This window comes from Eubalaena glacialis, chromosome 10 (genome assembly GCF_028564815.1).
Source record: "Eubalaena glacialis isolate mEubGla1 chromosome 10, mEubGla1.1.hap2.+ XY, whole genome shotgun sequence".
Classification (NCBI taxonomy): Eukaryota; Metazoa; Chordata; class Mammalia; order Artiodactyla; family Balaenidae; genus Eubalaena; species Eubalaena glacialis.
In genome coordinates this window covers 12,652,551-12,679,117 of record NC_083725.1, presented here as the reverse complement: position 1 = coordinate 12,679,117, position 26,567 = coordinate 12,652,551, and the positions used below count along the sequence as shown (strand labels likewise).

Sequence of the window (26,567 nt, the reverse complement as noted above, 5' to 3'; positions counted from 1 at the left end):
CAGGGCTCGAACCTGTGTCCCCTGCGTTGGCAGGCGGATTCTTAACCACTGCACCACCAGGGAAGCCCAAGATATTAGTCTTATACTTAAGGCAACTTCATTTCTTCAACAAATATCGATATTTAATGGTTTTTGAACCTAGTTTAGCAAGTGAAATAGAAGAGTTGACATTTCCCTGTAACCTTTTATCTCTAAGTGTCATGTCTAAAAGTTTGTCTTCATAACCACCAGAAATAAAGAAAATCCTGATAGGTATTGAAAATTGGAGCTGAGACATAACATTGTATGACTCATTTTCGATACTTAGCTTCACTTTCCTTGTATTGGTTCTTGTTTTTTTGTTTGTTTTTTTATCTTTTTCTAGGAGGAAAACAATGTGGTTCATAACCAGAAAGTAGAAATTCTGAGAAAAATGTTACAGAAAGAACAGGAACGGCTACAGGTACTAAGTTAGAAATGGGGCTGTTTGTAGGCCAGTAAAAACGTGAGTGGGCATAGTTGAGTTGGTATTTATTATAATCATAATTAAGTACTATTGTAATCAACGCCATCAGCTATTTTATTGATTAAGAATAGACTTTTAAAAGATTTTCTTGACATAAGTAATTAATTCTTGAAATATTTTTATAACTTTTCAGTTATTGCAGGAAGATTACAGCCGAACACCTGCCCAAAGATTGCTAAAAGAGATCCAAGAGGCCAAGAAACACATTCCTCAACTGCAAGAGCAGTTATCCAAAGCCACAGGCTCTGCTCAGGTAGCATCACTATTAAAAGTGCTACCCAACCTTTTGCAGGAGAATTTTCTTCTGGGAATGTGTCAGAGAATGTTGCAGTTGCCTTCTTTAAAAGTTATTTTTTCTAGCATAGGCCAACAGGATGTCCTGTGTTGGATGTTACAGAAATAATGATTAACTAAAAGAAATGTGGGCTTCTGATTGTTTGCTTGCTCATGATATCATGCTTCTTTGTTCCACAGTAATTTTAGAAAGAATTGAGTGTTTTTGCTTTGATATCACAAATTATAAAAATATATATAGATACATATATTTATATTTTTGAGATTTATTCTGCCATTGTAAAACAGAACAGCAGTTATGTTTTTAAGTAGGGACGTACGATTTTTCTTATTTAATCTGCACAACGCCCTTTGAGAGTAGATGTTACTGTTGTTTCCCCCCATTTTACATAAACACTTAGAGAAACTCAGAGAAATTAAATAACTTGTCTGAGGTCATGTAGCTCAAACGTGATGGAACTGGTATTTAAACCCAGTCTGATGAATTCAAAGCACATTCATATTCTTAATAACTATTTTTATTCTAATTTAAAAATAGATTTCAATAGATTGCTGTATAGATATGTTTTGAAGATGGTAGTCTCACTAGAAAAATAGCTTAGCATTTATACGTCAACCAGATTTATGTTCTATAATATTTAGATTGGGGGTATGGAGAAATGAGTAAAAGCTGCTTATTTGTTATTCTTCATGAGTTAGGTCTGTAGGTTCACAGAACTGAAAGGATTCTTTGAAATCATCTATCCTAATCTGCTCATTTTAAAGTTAAAAAAAAATCATGCAGTGGTTGAGAAAACTAGGGCCTAAATTGGTTAAATGACTCAAACAAGGTCACACATTTGTAAGGCCTCCCGACTTCCTGGTTCAGTGTACTTTTCATTACACATTTTTGTTGTTGTTGTTACTTTTAGTCCCATTAGCTATATGAAGTTTTGAGTATTCTGCCTCAGTAATATCGACAGTTTATATTGTGGTTATTACTGAGCAAAGACAACAATCTTACTCTGTTTGAATAGTAAAACTGTTGTTCCTGATTTAAAAGCTTATAATAATTTACAGTATAGCATTGTGTCCCAGAATTGGCAATTTATTGAAATTCTAAAGTGTTGGAAGGCAGTTAACCACAAGTTATAGTGTCATAATCTTTACTAAAGGGCAGGGAATATAAATTATATAAGTTAAACTGTTTTATCTTTTTGCTTTATTTGAAGTTTGAGATTTTATTCTCTTTACTGAAATACCACTTTCCCTGTCTTTAAGGTCATGCCATCTGAGAATCCCTGATTTAGTAGTCATTTACGCTTTTGACTTTTAGAGCTTTAAGCATTCTTGATTACATCAAACTGGGTGACTTTAAACAGTCTCCATTGAGGTTGCAGTGCAACTCTGTTTCTTTATGCAGTCCATAATGAAAGGGTTTTTGTTGTTTGTTTGTTTTTAATGTGTGTGTGTGTGTGCTTGATCTGTTTTAGGATGGAGCTGCAGTTACATCCTCCAAGCCATTAGGCGATGGGCTAGCAGTCAGTGAAATAGAAGCAGATCCTGGTGATGGACTAGGCAGAACTGACTATGGCAGTGGAGATGCTTCTCGGCCCAGTAGTGACAGTGCAGAGGTAAGTGTTCTACACCTTTATCTTCTTGTATTTTTCTCTACAGCCTCTTTCTCAATTTGATTGTAAGTTTTGTGAGCTACAGGTGTTTTCTTATTACTTACTTTTTATCGCCACCATCTTTAATATAGCAATTTGATGAACAGAAATTCTGGATACTGTTGTATATGAGCTTTTAATTCCAGACTTCACTTTTTCCCTTGGACACCATTGCCAAATGTTTCTTTTGAGGAGATGGAATTTCCCAGCAGGCGTCTTGTCTGTGGGTAGAGAAGTTAATAATGCCAGTGCTTTCTTACTGAACCGAGAGGCCAACTGTTGATATCTTTAAGAGCATGTTAATATTCCATTTGTGGTCAGAGTGACTCAGTCTTGAATCATGGGGCACTTTGCCATTACAAAGAGGAAAAGCCTTAGTCCTCTTAGATAGACTTTAGTTAATAGCCCATGTTTAGTAATGCTTTCTTGATTAACCCAGAAATTACCAGATGTACATGGATTTTTGTTAAGAAGATGATCAGAAAGTATTTTAAGCTGAATATGATGTAGCACCATAGTTATATGAATACTTAAGAGCTAAGTTCAGTGTTACTTACTCAGCAATACTTTGTAAGTAGTGTGCAATAATAGGAATAACGAATTAAAAATAGATCACCCTCTTTAAAAGTGATGAGGAAAGTAATCTAAATCAGTTTTTTTTTTTTTTCCAATGTGGGTCATAAAATCAATTTAGTGGGTTGGGGCCAGCATTTTAAAAAAATAATGGATAGGAAGTAAGAGTACTTTTCATGTAGAATAGCTAAGTGTTAATTTTTTTGACTTTTGTCCACACACATATATACACACACGTGTGTATATGCACACACGTATCAGTGTGTGTGTGTATGCATGTGTGCGCATGCTGGTTAGCAGTGTGAAATTTCTCTTATTGGAGGTTGTAAAAAAAAAAAAATGAAAGCCACTGGTCTAAGCCATCATTTAGGGTATCTTTTGAGGCTTAACGCTCAGTGACTCAGTTCCTCATGCGAGGAAGATTTGAGGATTTTTTTTATTTTTTGAAAGATGTTGATAGGAATCTTATGATTGGATAGGCTGTCTTAATGAAAGATTTCAATTTTGACTCAAGAAAAAAATTATAATAGCTTACATTTATTGGGCATATATACCATAAGCTGTAATATGTGTTATACATTTTTTATCTTAGTTAATTCTCAGAACAGCCTTATGAAGTAGTAGTATTGTTATCACAGCTTAACAAAAGAAATAACTGAGGCCAAAGTGAGTTAACTAACTTGCCAAACTTACCCAGCTAATAAGTGATCTGCCTCTATCTAGTTTAAAAATACCAGTACTCAGACGCTCCAAGGTATGCAAATGCGTAACATTTGGGGAGAGCAGTGAAAATTTTACAGGTATACTAGGATTATAGATGAAATGGCTGGAATTGATCTTAGAAACAAAGCCTTGAGTCCAAGTTATAACTTGTTCCAGCAGTACTGCTTTTGGGAATCCTCACATTTTTCCTTTTTGATTTAGTGCTGGTTCTCCTCTCTGTTTTCATGGCTTGTCTCTACCATCAGATGGAAAGTTTCTTGTGAGCCAAGCACCCATCATATTTGACTTTATGTCTACAAAGACTGGCAGATTGTAGGAATTCCGAACAAGTGATACAAATGAAAATTTTGAATTTTATCTTGTATTTAGAGAAATGTTAACAATAAAATTTGTGGCTTAGAAATATAACTTTATGAAATACAGAGTGAATTGGCAAGTGTAGAAACAGGCATTCCAGTGAATTAAGACTGTTTGACACATGACGGGTGTTTAATCGGTATTTGAACAACAGAATGAATGAGTAAAGAGTTTGGGCTTTATCATGCATGCAGAAGAGAGGCACAGTCAGAAACATGTCAGTGTGGAAAATGAATTGGAGTAAAGAGACAGGGAGATCAGCAAGAAAAGAAGACTGCTTGGCTTAAGAGGAACTTAACAAATGTGTGTTAAATGGCTGATAAATTGTCACCATTTATTGAATACCTACTTTGTGACAGCGGTTGTACCTAATGCTTTACAGATATTCTTTTTAACTCTCATTGTAATCTTAAAGAAACAATATCACCATTTTATAGATGCGGAAATTGAGGCCAAATAAATGGATGTTGTGGAAATCCAGGTGAGAGATGATACGGTGCAGACTAGGATATTCGCTGAACACCTAACAAACTCGTGTAATTCCTACAGGTGTCTTTTTGAAGCTAGAGATGTGCTGCTTTTAGCTTATGGATTTCCATGTTTGTTTCAGTTGTACTGTATTAAGATTGTAGGAACCGATCAATGCTTCTAATTTTTTTTTCAATTTTCTGCTCCTTTTTTATAAAATAATCTCTTTATGGTGTTTGTGATATCATTATCATTGTAAAATTCCCTGCTTTTGATCACCTCAGAGAAGGCTTTAAAGAAAACCCACATTTCTGGTTCTCACAAGAGAAGCAACTTGATCACAAATCATCATCTAAAACTTAGAACATCTGCCTCTCTGATATTCATTTTGCACCTGACTTTTTAAAAATTATTTTCAAAAATTTCAAACCTATTCAAAAATAGACTAAGATAATGATCCCCCTCATGTCCTTAATCATCCAGCTCAGCAGTCATCAACAAGTGCTCAAACTTGTTTTTGTCTATATTCCTTCATTCCTCATACCCTCCAAATGCTGGATTATTTTAAAGTAAATCTAAGACATTATTTCATTAATATGCATCTTTAAGAGAAAAGAAGACAAAGAAATGATAGCCATAATAGCATTATCAAATCTTAATTAATATTTTCTTAATATGCAATTTGATTACCCCAGTAGTCTTATAATGATCTTTTTTCAGTGGGTTTATTTGAATCAGGATCCAGTCAACATCTTCAGCCTTTGGTTGATAAGTCTCTTAAGTTATAATAGTTCCCTCCTCTTATTTTTTTTTGCTATTTTGTTGTTGTTGTTAAACTGGGTCACATGTCCAGTAAAACGACCCACATTCTAATTGTATTTTCATGGTGTTGTTTAGCATGTTCCTTGAGTATATATTTGCTGAAAATTGGTAGTAAGATCTAGAGTCTTGAACAGATTAACGTTTGAGAGTTGTTGTTTGGCAAGAACAATTCATGGGTGGTACTGTGTATATCCTATTATATTACATCAGGAGGACTATGTCTGGTTGTGATTGTTAAGTTTGTATAAGGTGTTCAGATGATGTCAGCATGATTCCTTCATTATAAATTTCTCCATTAAGCTTTTATCTAATGTTTTTACCTGCCATTGATAGCAAAATGCCTGCATCCATTATTTAATTAGAGGTTTCAAAATGATAATATAATATTGTCATTTATTCTGTATTTATTAGATGGAATTATTTTATAACGAAGAATTTTCCCTTACTAGTTTTAAGTTGCCCTAAAATATCTTATATATAAACATTTGATTATTTTCCTTTATGTATGTGTTTTCAGAAGAGTTGGTGCCCTAACATACTCCAAAGGTCACTAATGTGGGATGTGTGCGCATGTGTGTACCTGTGTAATATTTTGAATTTATAGATTTTTAACATATTTGCTTATTGCATTTCAGTCCATTGCAGTCATTATTCTTTTTGATACTTATTAAATTGTCCCTTTTTTTGGGCCGGTGGTAGTCCCCTCAATTTGTCTTCTGTGTTCTTTTGACATGACTCCCCAGTAACATAGCTTTCTTTCATTTTGGTGTGACAAAATTACTCCCGCTTTATCTTTTATATCTCTTGACCCAGAGTCATCCATTTCTCCCAGGTGGGGCTTATATTTGAAACTACTGTTTTCTCTATCTTGTGGTATCTAGGCATATGTATAGGTAGCATATATCTTCCGTATAGGCATTCACACAAAAATCTCTTGTATCTCATTTTCAGCTGCTCTGAAGAATGGCTCCCATTGCTTGGGGTGTTCTTCATCCCCCCAAAATTGAAGTTCTGTGTATCATATAGTTTGTATTTTACATTAGGTCATCCCAAACATACCATGTGAAGTTTATAAAAATCCGTAAATCAGTTTACATGAGGTAGTAACGGAAAAATAGAAGCTTATTTTCATTCATATGAATAGACCAAAATGCTTTTAACTTGGTAAGAAAGAATAGTTTGGGGCAGAGAGGTTTAGAGGAAATGGATAAAGATAGAGTTTGATTTTGACATAAATAATTTATTTTGGCTGCGTTGGGTCTTCGTTGCTGCACACGGGTTTTCTCTAGTTGTGGCAAGTGGGGGCTCCTCTTCGTTGTGGTGTGCGGGCTTCTCATTGCAGTGGCTTCTCTTGTTGCGGAGCACGGGCTCTAGGCATGCGGTCTTCAGTAGTTGTGGCTCACGGGCTCAGTAGTTGTGGCGCACAGGCTTAGTTGCTCCGCGGCATGTGGGATCTTCCCAGACCAAGGCTCGAACCTGTGTCCCCTGCATTGGCAGGTGGATTCTTAACCACTGCGCCACCAGGGAAGCCCTGACAAAATGAATTTGTGATATATAATACATCTGGTTAGAGTTATTTGATAGAAATTAACCCTCAGGCCTAAAGATGAAATAAAACTATTCTATATTGTTTTTTCAACATAAAACTAAAAAGCTAAGAGAATAAGTGACTTGCCAAAGTCAAGTAAAAAGTAGCAGAGCCAAGTATTATATGAAAGATATTCAGTAGTTTCAAACACAAATATGAAATTCAGAACATTATTCTTTCACACAGTTTTTCTTTATCTCCTTTGGTGAGCCTATCGAAATGAAATTAATGTCTTTTTTTTTTTCTCCTTAGAGTCCCAAGAGTGGCCTGAAAGAGAGGATTTATCTAGAGGAAAACCCAGAGAAAAGTGAAGTAATTCAGGACACTGTGAGTATGAACTCCATGAAATGGTAGTGTTTTCTTTAGCTTTCCTTATACTTAAGTGACAGACATATCTGATATTTGTGTGTGTGTGTGTGTGTGTGTGTGTGTGTGTGTGTGTGTGTATATATATTTTGGAGCAAAAGCTTAAACTTATTAAAGGAACTTAATAAAGATTTGATAAATGGAGAGCTACTCCATTGTAATATTAGGTGGTTAAATTTTTTTTATAGTAAAGTGCACATATCATAAAATATACTATTTTAACCTTTTTTAAGTTCATTGGCATTGTTACATTCACATCATTGTGCAGCCATCACCACATCTATCTCTAGAACTTTTTCATCTTTCCCGACTGAAACTTGGTGTCCACTAAACACTAACTCCCCATTATCCTCTCCATTCAGCTCCTGGCAACCATCATTCTACTTTCTGTCTCTTTGAATTTGACTAGGAACCACATAAAAGTAGAATCATACAATATGTGTCCTTTTGTGACCAGCTTATTTCACTAAGCATAATGTCTTCAGTGTTCATCAGTGATTTAGCATGTATCAGAATTTCCTTCCTTTTTAAGGCTGAATAATAATCCATTTTGTGTATATACCACATTTTGTTTATCCATTCATTCATCAGTGAACACTTGGGTTGTTTCCACCTTTTGGCTGTTGTGAATAATGTTACTCTGAACATGGATGTACAAATAAATATCTGTTCAAGTTCTTCCTTTCAGTTCTTTTGGGTGTATACTCAGAAATGGAATTGCTAGATCTTGCATATTCTTAATTGAATACTTTTAGCATTCTGATTTTATTTTTTAATTAGGACTTGTATAAAGTTTTATAGTAAAAGATTTAACAGCATATTGTGATTCATCTATTATTAGCAACATAAGGACTGTTGAAAAATCAGAAGCATCACATCAAAATTAACAAAGACAAAGACAAAAAGTTGTCTCACTGACACTCTAAACAAATTTCTGTTGTTTCACCTGATTTTTAAAAAAAATTATTAAAGGCTTGTGGTTTAAAAAACAAGAGTAAAAAAGGCGGAATCAAGTTCAGGAAATGCAAATACATAGAGTTGCAACACGCTTAAGGAAGAAAAACTACAGCTATGTATTATTCACTTAATTTATAACTTGTTGGTCCATGTATATAGTTTCAACTGTAACTACTGTGCAGATAACTCCCAAATCACTATAGCCTCACTCTCTTTGCTCAAATCCAGATCATACAGCATTCAACTGCTGTCATATTTAAGCCAAACTCATTTTTTTCATATTTGTTCCAAATTTTCTATTTCTCTTAATACTGTGTGGTCTCTGATTTCAGTGTTCTTAGTATTCAAATATCCCATATTTTTTGCATTATACAGTAATGTTCCACCACTGCCTTTTTCATGTGAAATCCAAATTTGTAAGTGAATTGACACATAGATGAGCTATTGCACGGGAGTGGGATCTGCCGACCTACAATTTATTTTTACAGTCTTGTCTTTGTTTCTATAGCAGTGTTTGTGTGATTACTTGAACATTTTATTGCATTATGGCAGTGATTTTCAACTAGGAGTGATTTTGTCCCTTGGGGGACATTTGGCAATGTCTGGAAACATTTTTGATTGTCATGACTCGGAGGCTGCTCCTGGCATCTAGTGGGTGGGGAGAAGCCAAGGATGCTGCTACACATTTTACAATGCATATGACAGCCTCCACAACAAAGAATTATCTGGCCCAAAATGTCAACAGTACCGGGATTGAAAACCCTGCCTTATGTACTTATGAAAATGAACTTTAAATGAAAAAATAAGGTTCAGTGACAGCTTTCAATTATATGACCTTAATACAAATTTTTGTATTAACCTCTCTGCTAAACTTATTTCTATTCTCATTTTTCCTTTGTCCTGTTGTCTTCATTCACTTTTAATCTAACTTTTTAAAATTGTTAACTATTTATGTAAGCCAGCTTTATTTCTTTCTGTAACAAGGTCTAGATATGTATGAAATAATAAATGAAGTATACAGAGGGGGATTAGAATCAGATAACCAACGGTGTAGTAAGCAAAGGGTGTTTATTATTTCTCCCCCCCCCCCCGCCCCCAAGAAATGTTCTCCCCCACCCCCAAGAAACAATCAACACTGGAAAATTTGAGAACCACTTTGAAAATAAAGTATCTAAAGAAAATAAATTTTAAAAAATCCAGTCAGTTTAGTGAACCATGTCTTTTTGATGGTTTGGCTTTATCCTGTCTCTGAAATTGACCACCGGATAATTTTTCTGTTCCTTTTCTCTGAATGTTACCAGGACACTCAATCACTTATTGGGAGTCCCTCTACCCGTATAGCACCTCATATTATTGGAGCAGAGGATGATGACTTTGGTACTGAACATGAACAGGTGATGACATTTTTTCTAAAAAACAAATTATTAATTTTCTGAGATGTTTGATTTCTTGCAAAAATGAACACTTTCTGGAGACTGAAGTTATATTTATAAAGATTTGAAGCTAAAATCTTAGAACTAAGATTAATTAATTGGCTAATTGCCTGGGTTAATTGCTTATTTTAGCTTTGACCAATACAAATGGCTTTGCTTTTGAAGCTGATAAGAAGTCATTGATTTATACCTAAGTATCTCATCTTGGGGGAGGGGTATGTTATTATAAATTTTTTTTTAAATTTCAAATTCCAGTTGTTTATTGATGGTATATAGGAATATGATTGGCTTTATTCTTGTCCTTGTATCCCATGATCTTGTTATTAAACTCACTACTTCTAAGAGCTTTTTAAAGTAACTTTTTAGGATTTTCTACATAGACAACCACGAACAGAGACAATTTTTATTTCCTTGTTTCCAATCTGTTTATCTTTTATTTCTTGCTCTTACCTTTATTGTACTAGTTAGGATTTCCAGTATGAGGTTGAATCGGTGTGGTGAGACAAGACATCCTTGTCTTATTCCTGATCTTAGGAAGAAAGCATTCAGTCGTTTATTATTAAGTATGATGTTAGCTATAGGTTTTTTGTAGATACTTTTTTTTTAACTGAGAAAGTTTCCTTCTATTCCTAGTTTGATAGGAGTTTTTATCATGAATGGATGTTGACTTTTGTTGAATGACTGAGATGATCATATGTTGTTTTTTTAAATTTAGTCTCAATATGGTAAATTACATTAATTGATATTATTAGCATTTTGAAGCAGCTTTGCATTCCTGGGATAAACCGCAGTTGGTCATAATGTATTTTCCTTTTCATAATAATGTTGGATTCAATTAACTATTATTTTGCTGAGGATTTTTGCATCTGTGTTTATGGAGGATATTAGTCTGTAGTTTTGTGTGTTTTTAATAATGTCTTTGGTTTTGATAGTTGGGTAATGCTGAACTCTTAGAATGAGTTGAGAAGTGTTACTCCTCTTGTATTTTCTGAAAGAGATTGTATAGAATTGGTATTATTTGTTTAGATTAACATATGTGATTCTAGGTTACCTTAAGTTTAACTATTGCTGTTTTCTGTGTTCAGTGTAGTTTGGGAATATACAAGTATTCTAGGAGTTGTCTTATTTAAAATCATACAGCTCCCTTTCCTACCACCATTTCTACGATTAACTCGAAAGGAAGACAGCTATTTTGTTATTAGGCAAAAAGCCTTCCATTACATTTTTCGAAGTGTTATTAGCCTGTTTTTTTGCATACTGATTTGTAGACATGTGAGCTCTTTGATAATCATCTTCTGGACTTTTATTCTCCCAGGATGGTCTTCCCTCCAGCCTATTCCCAAGAGATTATTTTCAGAGGAGGAGTTTCCATAGCCTGTGTTGCTAATAAATTCTAGTGAAATTTTTTTAAATCTTGAATTTTTTTAGGGTAGGTTAAAGTGAAATTTGGATAGTTACATTTAATTGAGCTGACATTACATTTTGCATTTATATACTGGCATTATTGATGTATAATTACTTCTTTTTCTAGATCAATGGGCAGTGCAGCTGTTTCCAGAGCATTGAACTGCTAAAATCTCGCCCTGCTCACTTGGCTGTTTTCTTACACCATGTAGTTTCACAGTTTGACCCTGCAACATTGGTAATATATTTTATGATTTCACCAATTCAGAGTTCTTCCATTGATTCATATACCATAAAACTTTTCACTTCAGCAAGATGAGTGGATGGACTTCTTTCAGTTTTCTAAACATATTAGATATGAAAGATGATTAAAATGTTACTAATTTATTTTTTATAAGACTCGGTTATATGGTAATAACTACATTGTTTATGGTGACCTACTTGTTCAAGGCATTCCTACTCAATGAGGATCTAGCAGATTACATTTTTCATGATTTCTCCCCCATTTCTTTCTCTACTACAGCTCTGTTATCTCTATTCAGACCTGTATAAACAGACCAATTCCAAGGAGACTCGTCGTGTCTTCCTTGAGTTTCATCAGTTCTTCCTGGATCGATCTGCAGTAAGTTACCAAGTTAATATTATAATCTTTGCTTTAGTACATTGAAGTATTGGCCTCCTACTTCTAGTCTTCCTGCCCATGTTTTTGGACTTCATTGTGCTTTCTGACATCTGTATTATATCTCAATTACTGATTATTCTTGACTATAATTTTTTTTATCATTTCTAAGTTAGTTGTAGGCATATGAATTCTCACAGTAGGTTTTAAGGGATATATATGTATATTTGGGTTTATACATGTGCATATTTAGGATGAGGGAGTGAAAAAGAGAACATAAATGATATACATATATATATATATTAGGATCGAAAGGGCAATACTTGTATAATTGAACTCTGGTTGGCCTCTTTGAAGTTTGGAGGCACAAGTTTAACTGAAAAATGGTGGAAAAGATCTTACCAGTATAAATGATAATAGATAATAGTAATTTTACCAATAGAAATCTTAGTAAGGTTTTTAAACTAATATGTTTTTGTTTTTGTTTTTTCTGTAATTTTCTTTTTTGGTAGTATCTGGTTTTGGTATCAGGGTGATGGTGGCCTCGTAGAATGAGTTTGGGAGTGTTCCTTCCTCTGCAATTATTTGGAAGAGTTAGAGAAGGATGGGTGTTAGCTCTTCTCTAAATGTTTGATAGAATTCGCCTGTGAAGCCATCTGGTCCTGGGCTTTTGTTTGTTGGGAGATATTTAATCACAGTTTTAATTTCATTACTTGTGATTGGTCTGTTCATATTTTCTATTTCTTTCTGGTTCAGTCTTGGAAGGTTATACCTTTCTAAGAATTTGTCCACTTCTTCCAGGTTGTCCCTTTTATTGGCATAGAGTTGCCTGTAGGAGTCTCTATGATGCTTTGTATTTCTGAGGTGTCTGTTATAACTTCTCCTTTTTCATTTCTAATTTTATTGAGTCCTCTCCCTCTTTTCTTGATGAGTCTGGCTAAAGGTTTATCAATTTTGTTTATCTTCTCAAAGAACCAGCTTTTAGTCTTACTGATCTTTGCTATTGTTTTCTTTGTTTCTATTTCATTTATTTCTGCTCTGATCTTTATGATTTCTTTCCTTCTACTAACTTTGGGTTTTGTTTGTTCTTCTTTCTCTAGTTCCTTTAGGTGTAAGGTTAGATTGTTTATTTGAGATTTTTCTTGTTTCTTGAGGTAGGATTGTATTGCTATAAACTTCCCTCTTAGAACTGCTTTTGCTGTATCCCATAGGTTTTGGATTGTTGTGTTTTCATTGTCATTTGTCTCTAGGTATTTTTTGATTTCCTCTTTGATTTCTTCAGTGATCTCTTGGTTATTTAGTAACGTATTGTTTAGCCTCCATGTGTTCGTGTCTTTTACGTTCTTTTCCCTGTAATTTATTTCTAATCTCATAGCGTTGTGGTTGGAAAAGATGCTAGATATGATTTCAATTTTCTTAAATTTACCAAGGCTTGATTTGTGACCCAAGATGTAATCTGTCCTGGAGAATGTTCCATGTGCACTTGAGAAGAAAGTGTAATCTGCTGTTTTCAGCTGGAATGTTCTATAAATATCAATTAAATCTATCTGGTCTATTGTGTCATTTAAAGCTTGTGTTTCCTTATTAATTTTCTGTCTGGATGATCTGTCCATTGGTGTAAGTGAGCTGTTAAAAGTCCCCCACTATTATTGTGTTACTGTCGATTTCCTCTTTTATAGCCGCTAGCATTTGCCTTAAGTATTGAGGTGCTCCTATGTTGGGTGCATATATATTTATAATTGTTATATCTTCTTCTTGGATTGATCCCTTGATCATTATGTGGTGTCCTTCCTTGTCTCTTATAACATTCTTTATTGTAAAGTGTATTTTATCTGATATGAGTATTGCTACTCCAGCTTTCTTTTGATTTCCATTGGCATGGAAAATCTTTTTCCATCCCCTCACTTTCAGTCTGTATGTGTCCCTAGGTCTGAAGTGGGTCTCTTGTAGACAGCATATATATGGGTCTTGTTTTTGTATCCATTCAGTGAGCCTGTGTTTTTTGGTTGGAGCATTTAATCCATTCACATTTAAGGTAATTATCGACATGTATGTTCCTATTACCATTTTCTTAATTGTTTTGGGTTGTTTTTGTAGGTCCTTTTCTTTTGTGTTTCCCACTTAGAGAAGTTCCTTTAGCATTTGTTGTAGAGCTGGTTTGGTGGTGGTGAATTCTCTTAGCTTTTGCTTGTCTGTAAAGCTTTTGATTTCTCCGTCAAATCTGAATGAGATCCTTGCAGGGTAGAGTAATCTTGGTTGTAGGTTCTTCCCTTTCATCACTTTCAATATATCATGCCACTCCCTTCTGGCTTATAGAGTTTCTGCTGAGAAATCAGCTCTTAACCTTATGGGAGTTCCCCTGTATGTTATTTGTTGTTTTTCCTTTGTTGCTTTTAATAATTTTTCCTTGTCTTTAATTTTTGCCAGTTTGATTACTATGTGTCTCGGCGTGTTTCTCCTTGTGTTTATCCTGCCTGGGACTCTCTGAGCTTCCTGGACTTGGGTGGCTATTTCCTTTCCCATGTTAGGGAAGTTTTCGACTATAATCTCTTCTAATATTTTGTCGGGTCCTTTCTCTCTCTCTTTTCCTTCTGGGACCCCTATAATGTGAATGTTGGTGCATTTATTGTTGTCCCAGAGGCCTCTTAGGCTGTCTTCATTTCTTTTCATTCTTTTTTCTTTATGCTGTTCCACAGCATTGAATTCCACCATTCTGTCTTCCAGGTCACTTATCCATTCTTCTGCCTCAGTTATTCGGCTATTGATTCCTTCTAGTGTATTTTTCATTTCAGTTATTGTATTGTTCATCTCTGTTTGTTTGTTCTTTAATTCTTCTAGGTGTTTGTTCTTTAATTCTTCTAGGTCTTTGTTAAACATTTCTTGCATCTTCTCGATCTTTGCCTCCATTCTTTTTCCGAGGTCCTGGATCATCTTCACTATCATTATTCTGAATTCTTTTTCTGGTCCGTTGCCTATCTCCACTTAATTTAATTGTTCTTCTGGGGTTTTATCTTGTTCCTTCATCTGGTACATAGTCCTCTGCCTTTTCATTTTGTCTATCTTTCTGTGAATGTGGTTTTCGTTCCACAGGCTGCAGGATTGTAGTTCTTCTTGCTTCTGCTCTAATATGTTTTATTATTAGCCTTGCTATAGGGTAAATAACAGTTAGCCCTTAATACCTCTCGAAGAATCATGCTGCATGTCCCTAGTTCTTTCATATTTGCGTTTCTCTTAGATGACTGTTTCACACCTTTTCTCTCTTAAAGTCTCCATCACTTCCTCTCCTGTTCTTTTCTCAACTGATGACCTTGCTGTTTCTTTGAGAAATTTAAAGTATACAGAAGATAACTTCTACCAGGTATATCATCCTACCTCTCTCATACCATATGCTCTGCCCTCTCTCCTGATGCTATGTAGGGATTGTTCTGCTTTTATCTAAGGGCACCTCTTCCCCTGTTTATCCAGAGTGTATTTTCTTATCCCTACTTAAAGATTAGTTATTCTAGCAATTCTTCTCTCCTGCATCATCAGTTTTTTTGTTTTCTACTGAGTCATTCATATTAGCATGCAGACATGGTTAGTTCTCCTGTCTTAAAACAAACAAACTCACGTAGAAACATTTTGGCTCCACTTCTTCCTCCAGCACTTGCCCCATTTTCTTTGTATTTTTTGCAAAGTTACCTGTACACCTACACATGGCTGAATACAATTACCTTCTCAATGAAGCCTTCCCTGACCAATTTACTTAAAATTTCATCTCCCCCCACTTTCTGTCACCTTTCCCATGTTATTTTTGTCCATAGAATTTATATTTTCTTTTTTTATTTATTTTTTGTCTACATTCCTACTCTTCTACCCCAAATGTAAGCTCCATCAGGGCAGATATTTTTGTTCTGTTTGTTCACTGCTGTTTCACCAGCACTGAATAGATCCTTGCAGAGTGGTCACTCAGATAGTTACTGAATGGATTAGTTAGGGTCCTGATTATACTGCCATTGTTTAAAATATTACACAATGTATTTGATACATTGTGAATTGTGAAATGGATTAAGATAACTTTCTTTCATGAAGAAATGACAGTATATTTGAATTTCACATTTCTTAAGAGTGCTTGCTCCATGCTAAGTCAAAACTTTATATTTTGCTGCTCGTGATCTATATAAGTTTATCAAAATGAAAGTATAAGAACCCTGATAGATTAATTTGCTAATTATTCTTTTATGCCACAGATCATATTTATTTCATATAAATACCCACATACAGAAATGAACATATATATACTTTTTTGCATTTGTGCTAGAAATACTTTTAGGAAAGTTGATTTGAGCTACTTTATGGCAACTTCAGTTAAAGAGAAAGCTTTGAAATCCATTTCACTGTTCTTCAAATAAATAGTAGAGATCTCATAATTTTTAGCAGTGACTTATTTTCAAATGTAAAACTTCAGGTCTCATGTTAATTGTTTAAATTCTGGAAGGATATGACTTAAGTAGGTGTATAATACAAAGTAAACATGAAGAAGTTAATATATTTTTCTCCAAATGCAAAACAATTTTTTTCCAAGACATTTCCCAAATTAACAGGAGATAATTATCTGGTAATGGGACCAAAAACTGCAGTTATTGTGTGAACAAATCCTAGCTAAGAAGAAGTAAATTATGACACAGTCGTCTTAGTTCAAGAGTAAGAACTACACATGAAACAACTAGAGATTTAAGACTCCAAAGCCTCAACATTGATATCCAACACTTTCTCATTGGGAGTGTGACTATTACTGTGAGGGTTCTTTAGCTTTACATAGCAAAATGGTTGGGAATATCACGGTCTGTAGTGTGAGTATATCAAATACAGAAAATAAAAATCATCATTATATATGAGTAAATTTTTCATATGATATACACATAGTTGAGGTTTTACCTATATTGATTCAAATGATGTATAACTGATTATCTTAACCAATGATTCTAGAAAGCCCAAGCCAATATTGATTCATTCTAGAAAACTAAAGCCAACAGGGATAAGTAAGGCACAGAAGCATTCAGTCATCTAGTAAAACGATTGTAGATGTTTCCATTATAACACGATCCTTGGGAAAAAGGCTTATTTTCAAGTTTAACAATAGAACATTCCAGAGCTATGAAATTTAGATGGGTGGAACCCAAAAAATGAGCTTATACATGAATATTCTTGTAAAAATAGATATTCAAGTTGTATCTCTTTATTTTGTGTAAGTCCTTATATGCATCCTGAAAAACTCTTAGTACTATTTCACTTTTTGTTTGCATTTTTGTTTTAGCACCTGAAAGTTTCTGTTCCTGATGAAATATCAGTAGATCTAGGTAAGTCTGGAGCACCAATATGCTGGAGAATTACATCTCTATAGATATGTAGCTCAGCTCCTCCCTAAGGTTTCTATCTGTTACGTGGTGACTAGTAGGTGATATGAATCACAGCAGAAAAAAAGCCTATAATACATTTAAGGGTAAATGAAAGATGAATTCTGAGATGAAATACATAAAATGTGTTGAACTTCTCTTTGTCTTACTTCAAGTTAAGTTTGCACCAAATAGTGCCAGTTATAATGCAAAAAATATGCCTTAGATCAGGTGACTTCTTCTATTTATGCAGAAAAAAGAAGACCCGAGCTTATTCCTGAGGATCTACATCGCCACTATATCCAAACTATGCAAGAAAGAGTCCACCCAGAAGTTCAAAGGCACTTGGAAGATTTTCGGTAAGCTCGGTGGTAAGCTGATACGGTTGTTCTGAATTAATTTTCTTTTTAGGTAGGAAAAGGTTATACATTAAGTCCTTGGCTTAGCATATCGTCTTTCGCACTGTTACTAAAACCTAATGCACGTCTGCAGTCACAAGGTTGGCATGGTACTGAGAGTGCATAGTCCCCATTCCTTACGCGGTCAGGAATTGTGCTTAGTATTAGTACTCTGTGCTAAGTGTGTCCTTCAGGATATGTGCTCTGTTGAGTGATTGCCTCTAGAATTTTCTTCCTCCAGTGTCCTAGGTGGCATGGGCCCCCAAATAGAAAACTGACATTTTGCCTGTTGCTAGAAATTCACAGCTATGGAAACTCTGATGAAACATCTCCAGAGGGAGATAGTTTTTCTCTAGGCTACCTCAGGAAATTTCTTCTATTCCCTTTAGACAGAAACGTAGCATGGGGCTGACCTTGGCTGAAAGCGAACTGACTAAAATTGATGCAGAGAGAGACAAGGACCGGGTAACTCTGGAGAAGGAACGGGCATGTGCAGAGCAGATTGTTGCCAAAATTGAAGAAGTGTTGTAAGTAACAGAAATACATGTTGAAAGGCCCTCTCTACTAATATGCTAACTGTGCTTAAAGTGAACAAACTTAGAAGGGGGGTCAGGTTGTCTATGCGGAGCTGTTTATTCTGTCATAATACTTGAGAAGCTGGAATTTTAAATGTATGCTGATACTTTAGATGACGTTCTTATATTTCTTTTCCTGGGTATTGGTAAAATGAGTAACTCTAAAATTTCTAACTGATCAAAAACAGGTTGAATACTTACATTGGCTTCAATTCACAGACTTTGGAAATGTTTCTTGCTATAAAACATTTACAGTTGATGACATGAGTGTGAAAAGCATATGGTTCCTTCAGGGATTAGAATTTTTCTGATGTTTTATTCCAGGTGACAGAGATTTGGGGTGGGTCCCAAAGCATTTGGCTCTGTTCTGCTGTTTCAGTTATCTGAGTTTAATAACAACTCTTTTATTAAACTTTAATATTTCATTTTAAAATGTTTTTATTTTTAGGATGACTGCTCAGGCTGTAGAAGAAGATAAGAGGTAATATAACTATTTTTTTCCTAGAATTTTAAGGAAAAAAGAAACGATCTTGTCTCCTGCCCTAAAGTATGATTTATTTCTTTTTACATAAAAATATAGACTGTCTCCCTCTGGTGGCCTGTATTTTACTTGACGAATATTCTAGTATCTTGAGTAGAATCCTTTACTATTCACAGTGAATAGATAGCTCCTTATTTTTCACTTGGTGAATTCTAAGAATTTCAGCATTGGGGTTTTAGAAGTCATTTGATATCTTTATTCTACCCACCATCCCTTCCCAGAAGTCTTATTTTACTCAATCCTTTCTCCCTCAGTTCAACAATGCAATATGTTATTCTCATGTACATGAAGCATTTAGGAGTAAAAGTGAAAGAACCTCGAAATTTGGAGCACAAGCGAGGTCGGATTGGATTCCTTCCAAAAATCAAGGTAAGACTAGAATAATAATAGTGTGTTAAGGTCTCTGTGCTTCTTTACATTTGACTGCAGTGCTTTCCTTCTTCTTAGTATTTACTTTTTCAGCAAATTAGTGCTAGGCATGCCAATAGGAATAAGATATGGTCCCTGTTCTCAAGAAACTCAAAACCTAGTGAGAAATCCAGCCATACAAACTAATTTATTAGACAGTGTGAGAAGTGAAACTAGTAGTTTATACAGAGAGCTGTCCCTAACTGTTCTGGCCTTATACTTTTCTTTTATGGTACCTGTCAGTGTTTGTAATTATGTATGTTTTGGTTTCATTTTTGTTAGATTGTAAATCTGGGTGAAGATAAGGACCTCCTTCATTGTATCCCCAGCTTTTAGCATAGTGCCTTCGTACATTATTAGCTTAGTAAATATTGTTCAACAGATGAATGAATTACTTAGAACAGGCTCCCAGTAAATGTGCTATAAACCTACCTTTTACTTTCCAAAATTGTCAGTTCTGAAGGGTTTGAAAAGGCATCTTGAGTTTGGTGTGTACATAGTACTGTGTGCCAGCTCTAATGAGTGCCCTGTGTGTGTGTGTGTCTTTCATTTACATTTAACCAATTTCTTTCAACTGACCATTAGAATGTGTTTCTGTTTAAAAGCAACAAAAGAAATCTACTCTGTTACGTATCTCTTATCTTTCTGATTGTACCTCAACTCTAGCAAAGTATGAAGAAAGATAGGGAAGGCGAAGAAAAAGGGAAGCGAAGAGGATTCCCCAGCATCTTGGGACCTCCAAGGAGACCAAGCCGTCATGACAACAGTGCAAGTACGTTGAAGTTTAAAATGCTGCATTCCCACCATTCCATGCCATCTTTACATTTAGGCTCATTTAGCTACAATGGGTTGCTGGAGAAAGGTGTTCTAGAAATGTTTCCACTGAACTTCCTATTCAATGTTTCTATTCAATGTCATTTCTGAACTAAACCCCCGTGTGACTTCACAGTTGTCATACACATCTTATTTAATGTCAGTAGAGTATTCCATTAGTTGTCCATAACATAATCTCCTTACCTGTTCTGATTTTGTTTGCATTCAAATTCTGATTGTTAAATTTATAAAACAAAATGTGCATGGATTTCTCCACCATACTTTGTTTTACCTCTTTATACATATATTACTCACTGTCTCCATACTTTTGCAGTTTTTCCACCTCTTCATTGTGTTTTATTTCCTGATGTCCCTCCACCCTCAGGCCTACTGGAGAGTCAGTCTCCTAGAGAGGGCTGCAGGAGAAGTAGGGGTGGGCGTGCTGCTGTGGGGAGAGAAATTAGCTCATATAGTGGCCTTCAAGGTGACAGGTACCACATTTGAAAATACTGGCATGGTTGGAGTTGGGGGGGTATTGTGATACAGTGAACCTGAATGTCCCACACAATGAGGAACTCTCACTCACAATGCCAGTGGTGCCCCTTGCTGAGAAACACTGAGAAGATGAAGGAAATTTTTAGGGAAGAGGTTGAGGAGAACAGAGCATTTCACAGATGCTGACCATGGGATACAGAAGAGGAACTGTAGGAATTAGGGAAGGAGGAATTTTAGGATTAGAGATGTACAGAGCTGTGTGAGATGCGCCAGGCTATGGGGTATGGTGACCTGAGAGTCTTTAGCTTCTCACGGTGGCTGATGCGAGCAGCATAGGGGTTACCCTGCGTGGTCTCTGAGGCACGTCGTGATGATGGACTTGTGAGTGTTAGGGAGCAGCTAGGGGCTTGCTAAGAGCTCACAGAGCTAAAAGACCTCGTCTTCTCTCTTACCAATGAACACAGCTTCGTATGTGTCCATCTCTGGCTCTCGGCATCCCCTCTCCCCCCACCCACTGTTGCCCTCCTCAGCTCCTTTTCTCATGACCCTTTTTCTTCTGCCTCTTCTCTCTCCCCCTCATCTTCTACCATCTCCCACCCTTTTCTCTTCATCCTCCTTCACCTTCCCCTGCCTTTCTCTCTTTCTCTCTCTCTCTCTTTCTTTTCTCTCTCTCTCTTTCTTTTCTCTCTCTCTTTCTTTTCTCTCTCTTTTTTTCCTCTCTCTCTCTTGCTCTCTCTTTCCTACCTCCTTCCTTCCTTCTCTTTCTTTCTTCCTTTCTTTCCTTTCTCTCCCTTCCTTTCTATCTTTCGATCTGTTTATCTATCTGTCTATCCCTCACTCTGTATAATAATTCATGTTATATTTTTCTAGGGCCCACCATGTTCCAGACATTTTTCTAGATTCTTTTCATCATCTTTTTTTTTTTTAAGCTGCTTTGCAGCATGAATTTTTAACTATTGCTTTCCGTTCAGTTGGCAGAGCCATGGAACTACAGAAGCAGCGCCACCCTAAGCACATATCCACACCCTCATCTGTGAGTCCTGAACCTCAGGACTCTGCTAAGTTGCGCCAGAGTGGATTAGCAAGTGAAGGAGCAGACATTGGGTACCTGCCAGCCAATTCCATGTCCTCCGTGGTTTCAGGGGCCACTCTTTCCCAGGAAGGAGGGAAAGAGAATGATATGGGTGAGCTAATGCTGTAGTTCAACTTAGCTAAGTATCAGGATTTTAAAACAACTGTACTAAGAAATAGAGTGGCAGATTATTTAAATCAAGACTGAATGCCAGTTTTAGTTTTAATATTTTAATATTCTATAACCAGTGACAAATCTGTGCTGAATGGTAATTTTGAGTTCTTATCCATTCAAAAAATATTTATAGACTTCTCTGTCAGGCATTAGCTCTGTGCCAGATGTTAGCATACAATAATACGTAGATTCTTGCCCCATGCAGCTTAGTCTTCTGGGAAGATAAGTCATACAAATAAAAACTTCAAATCGTGGGGAGTGTTGAGGGGACTGGTCAGAAGTTAGAGGCAGAGGTGTGTATGTGGGGAGGGGGGTGCATCTAAAGAAGACTTTTTAAAAAAATCTGAGATTACCAGGGTTGTTTTGTTTTTTTTTAAATGCTAAGGGGAAGCCAGTTGAGAGGAAGAGGTTGAAAATGCGGGAGATGGACTATGTATCCAATAGAACAAAGTTTTGAGAAGGAGAGAAGTGATGATATGTGGGGTGTATGTGAAGGGCAAGGTTATTAGCTGAGAGTTAGGATTTAGTGAGAAGGGCAAGGGGATTTGAAAAGTAAAGAAAGATAGGAAGTAATTGTAGATAATTGAGAAAAGAGCTTATTACCATATTTCTTCATACTTGTTATAATGGGTTTCTGAAGCAAATGAGCTGGAAGAATTAGGTGGTTTTATTTGGAGAAGGAAATGCCTCTCTATATTGGTGATTTCGGAAGCAGTTCAGTTTCTGGTATGACAAGATCAAGGATAAATCTGTGGGAGTGGTCATCAAGGTGACAAAGAGGGGGTTACTGGAGATGAAGAGGGTAAGGAACCAAGGAACCAAGGGTTTGAATACCTTTATACACACAGACTTTGAGATCACTGCATGTGATAATAGCACAGAGAGGAAAACTGTGAGCCAGCAGCCAAAGGTTCAGTGTTGCTAGATGGTTGTTGGTAGGGGGAGAACATGTGATATTATTCAGAGAGTGAGAGCCTCAATGGAGCAAGGGATTTTTATAAGAAGGTAAGATAATAGTCTAAAAGTAGTACTGAGAAAAAAGAAGGGTCTCTATCTCATCTCCACCCTGCAGTACACAGTGTATGACTGAAACATCAGTCTCTGTTTGAGAGGGCTGTAGCAGAAGAGGTTACCTTCCATGGCATAGGAAAGTTTTTACTTAAGACAAAGAAGTAGGGGTGACATTTGTAGAGAAGTCTGGAGGTTCTGTCTTATATGGAATTCTGAAGATGTTGGATTGAGTAATGCATTAATTCATGGCTCTCATGTCTCATTGAAATAAAAGCATGGTAGGTAATGAATAAACAAAAATCATGAAGAGAAAAGAAGTAGAGGAAGAAAAGATATTATCATTCAGTAAGAGATTTCAACAAATTTTGGGGAGATTGAAAGTGGGCAAGAGTGGTTTGATGGATAAAACAACATAAAGGAAGTCGGAGCCTGTAGATCGTTTAAGGAGTCCAAGGTGGGAGCCAGTCTGTCCATTAGAACCCAGGAGAGACTTTGGGCTCAGAGTTGGCATAAGTTACGGAGTACATGAGTAAGAAGTAAAGCTGAAAATGATGAATTAATTGAAGGTCTGTAATCCAAACAGTTATGTCAGCAGCTTCTGATCCTTACATTGTAGAATATAAGCAGTCTGTCATTCCTGTATCAGAAGAAAATGAATATGCTCTTTGTTACACAAGTTGAGTGAATTGTATAGGGAGTTAAGTCCTCCATGGTATTAGTGCCCTGGAGCTCACTTTAGGGGACCTGGAGCATGACAGTAGGCATGCCAGGGGCTTACCCTGCTCTGAGGAGCTTCCAGCTGAAATGGCCCTACTTCCACATAGCAGAACGGAAAGCCAAGTCAGCTGCCCAGTCTTTTATTCTTACATATGAACAGCATTACTCACTTTTGGCAAAAGTTATTAGAGTCCAGACCTAAGATAATACATAATGCCAAACATATTAGTGGCATAAAAAAGAAAATACAAAATAAACACAAAAACTGCCACTAGCAGAAAATAATTTAGGTAATAAGTAACAACTTATAAAAATACCTCTAAATTAGATAGTATTCTTGAAGAAATTAAAGAGGTTATTATATCTAAAGCAAGAATAGGATGTTTTTTAAAAAAGGAGCAGAGACCAAAAAAGTTTTAATGTAACTATTACGTATAATAACTGTTTTATTAGTTATTAATTGCTTTGTGATAAATTACCCCAAAACTGAATGGCTTAATACAAAAAATATTTACTACTTCACATTTTTGGTGGGTAAGGAACTCAAGAGCAGCTTAGCTGGGCAGTTCTGGCTTGGAGTCTCTCATAAAGCTGTAGTCAGGATGTCAGCCAGCCATCTGAAAGCTTAATGGGGCCAGGAGACCTCTTCTGTGCTTCCGCAGGTGGCTGGTGGCAGGAAGACTTAGCTCCTTGCTGGAGGCCTCGGCTCTGCACCACATGGGCTTCTCCATAGAACTGCTTGAGTGTTCCCTGACGTGGTAGCTGACTTTCCCAGAGTGATCCAAAGGAGAGCAAGAAAGAAATCCCAGTGTTTTTCTTTATGACTTAGTCTGTATGGATATACCCCCTTATTTCAGCAAGTTAGAAGCAAGTCACTAAATCCAGCCCACATTCAAGAAGAGAAAAATTAGGTGCCACTGCTGAAGGGAGGAGTAGCAAAGAATTTGTGGACATATTTTCAGACCACCACAGCTGCTAATAATTAAATAAAAAAAAGAAGTCCCTAAAAATAAAGTCAAGGAAATATTTCAGAATCTATATCAGAGATATCAAGAGATAGAAATTGGAGAGACAAGAATTACGTAGAGAACCACCACAGAGGTTCAACATCTTCTCTTTCACAAAACATCAGCAGAGGAATTGGAGGAGAGGCAGTTAGAGAAATGATAGAAGAGAGCTTCCCAGGGCTGAAAAAGAATACATGTCTTCAAACAGAAAGGGTTCACCCGGAACCAACTACAATGAATAATAATGTTTTAAAAAAAGACCCATGCCTAGAGTAGCTTTGGAAATGTCAGTGCATCAGAGATAAAGAAAAAGAATCCTGAAAGCTTTCAAGAGAAAGAAAATGGAGATTATGCTGTGTCACATTTCTCATAACATTAGGTGCTAGAATACAAAGGAGCCATGCCTTCAACTTGCTGAAAGAAAATGGTATTGAGCTTAGAATTCTATATCCATCCAAACTATCCATCAAATATGAAGAAAGATATAAAGACATTTTCAGATACTCCAGGATTCAGAGTTTAACTGAAATGCACCCTTTCCTTGAAAATAATTTAATATACACACTCCAGCAAAATGAGAGAAAAATTAAGAAAGAAAATCTCATGGTGTCCAGGAAACAGTGGAAACAACCCAGGAAAGTGGTGAAGGGCAGTTCTAGGATGATAGTTGTGTCACAGGCCAAGGGAGCAGCTGCTCCAGATTGGAACACAAGAACCTAGGGGATAAGAGAAAAGGAGATTTTCAGCAGTTTATAGTAACAGATGAAAAGTTTGTGACTTGATAAAATTATATTACTTTGACAGCAGTAAAAGAAGGGCATTTAGAAATGCTAAGAAGAACAGAATTGTTCAAGAAAGTTGTCATGATTTGAACATGAAGCAAAATTTAAAAATGGCATAATCTTAAAGTAATTAATGGAGTATATGACTTTAATGTAATAAATACTCTATTTCAAGTGGCCTAAGAGTTGTATCATTGGACCAGTAGAAAAGGAAACATAATCCTAACTAACATGCCTCTTAACCTGGCATGAATAATACGTATATGTATGTTGTATTACAATATGTGTATGGTCATAATAATGTAAGCACACTATTTGTTTTCAGACTTTTAGAATCAACCTAATAGGCAAAGCACAGAATATTTAGTTGTGGCTGCAGATCAGAATGGAAATGTAAAAAATCCTCTTTATGATACAAGTAAAAATGTAATTGAAAGAAATGAAAGGTAAAAGGAAAGAAATATAATTAAAGAGAAGGATATGGACACTAAATACCTAATTTGACATAGAGGAGAATTAAGATACTAACGCCTTGTTGGAACAAAGATATATATATATATATAGTTCTATCATTTAAGCTTAGGGAGTAACAAATAAGCCAACTAGGAATAATAATATAGTTATTAAACAGTGGGAATAAAAAGGGGAGGGAAGTGAAGATGGGGCGTATAAGTGAGCAAAATCCTCGGAGGAAGAAGAGATAGATATTACGTAAATATAATAAATCAAGAAAAAGAAGTATGAGGTTATTATTTGGAGGTGGACCCCCATAATAACTAAAATTTGAATGAAAAAGATTGGCACTGGGGGTAAAAAAGGATAAAGTAAGAGAATGTTTCTCCTTATCATATGCCCTTCTGAGTTGTTGCCATATCTTATGTTGATATTTTAAAACCTGCTTAAAAATGATTTTCCTGTTTATTTTTTAGTGCATTTAAAAATTTTATATTAGAATTTTGTTTCTAGCTAACCTGCAATTGTTTAAGTAAGAATTTGGCTATGGGTGAGGTTGAAACTTTCTGGGTTACTGACTCTTTTTTTTTTTTTTTAATCATTGTCTTTAGTAACACCATCTGAATGTCTGACTTGTGTCTTCTCAGGATCAAAGCAAGTTGGAGAAACGCCAGCATCTGGAGACTCCTTAGATGGCACACCTCGTACTCCCAGTACCATCTTTGACTTCCCACCTCCTCCATTAGACCAAGTGCAGGAGGAGGAATGGGAAGTGGAAAGGTAATTCAGTGATATGTTAGGGGCGTTTAGGACATTGCTTAAAAGTTCTTCACTGTATAGTATGCCTATACTCTGTAGCGTTTTTTCCCCCATGTGTTTTTTGGGGCAAGAAGTAGAACTTACTGGTAGTAAATACTAGATAGGTACTGAAATGTTTTTTAATTTATTTGATACTAGATCATTGCAATATCCAGAATTATTTATCAGC

The 26,567-nt window shown here is 35.8% G+C and overlaps 1 protein-coding gene across 2 annotated transcripts in view; it reads left to right on the top strand.

Annotated features, from left to right (window-relative positions):
• ARHGEF12 (Rho guanine nucleotide exchange factor 12) overlaps positions 1 to 26,567 on the top strand; it is a 140,152-nt gene that overhangs the window by 91,533 nt on the left and 22,052 nt on the right. For both annotated transcript variants that reach the window (XM_061203321.1, XM_061203319.1), the window contains 15 exons: positions 365 to 442; positions 639 to 758; positions 2,272 to 2,412; positions 7,232 to 7,306; positions 9,604 to 9,696; positions 11,267 to 11,377; positions 11,663 to 11,761; positions 17,055 to 17,097; positions 17,387 to 17,492; positions 17,921 to 18,058; positions 18,555 to 18,587; positions 18,902 to 19,016; positions 19,722 to 19,827; positions 21,335 to 21,547; positions 26,227 to 26,359. In XM_061203321.1, the coding sequence (XP_061059304.1) occupies positions 365 to 442; positions 639 to 758; positions 2,272 to 2,412; positions 7,232 to 7,306; positions 9,604 to 9,696; positions 11,267 to 11,377; positions 11,663 to 11,761; positions 17,055 to 17,097; positions 17,387 to 17,492; positions 17,921 to 18,058; positions 18,555 to 18,587; positions 18,902 to 19,016; positions 19,722 to 19,827; positions 21,335 to 21,547; positions 26,227 to 26,359 (1,604 nt within the window). The remainder of the gene's footprint in view (positions 1 to 364; positions 443 to 638; positions 759 to 2,271; positions 2,413 to 7,231; positions 7,307 to 9,603; positions 9,697 to 11,266; positions 11,378 to 11,662; positions 11,762 to 17,054; positions 17,098 to 17,386; positions 17,493 to 17,920; positions 18,059 to 18,554; positions 18,588 to 18,901; positions 19,017 to 19,721; positions 19,828 to 21,334; positions 21,548 to 26,226; positions 26,360 to 26,567) is intronic.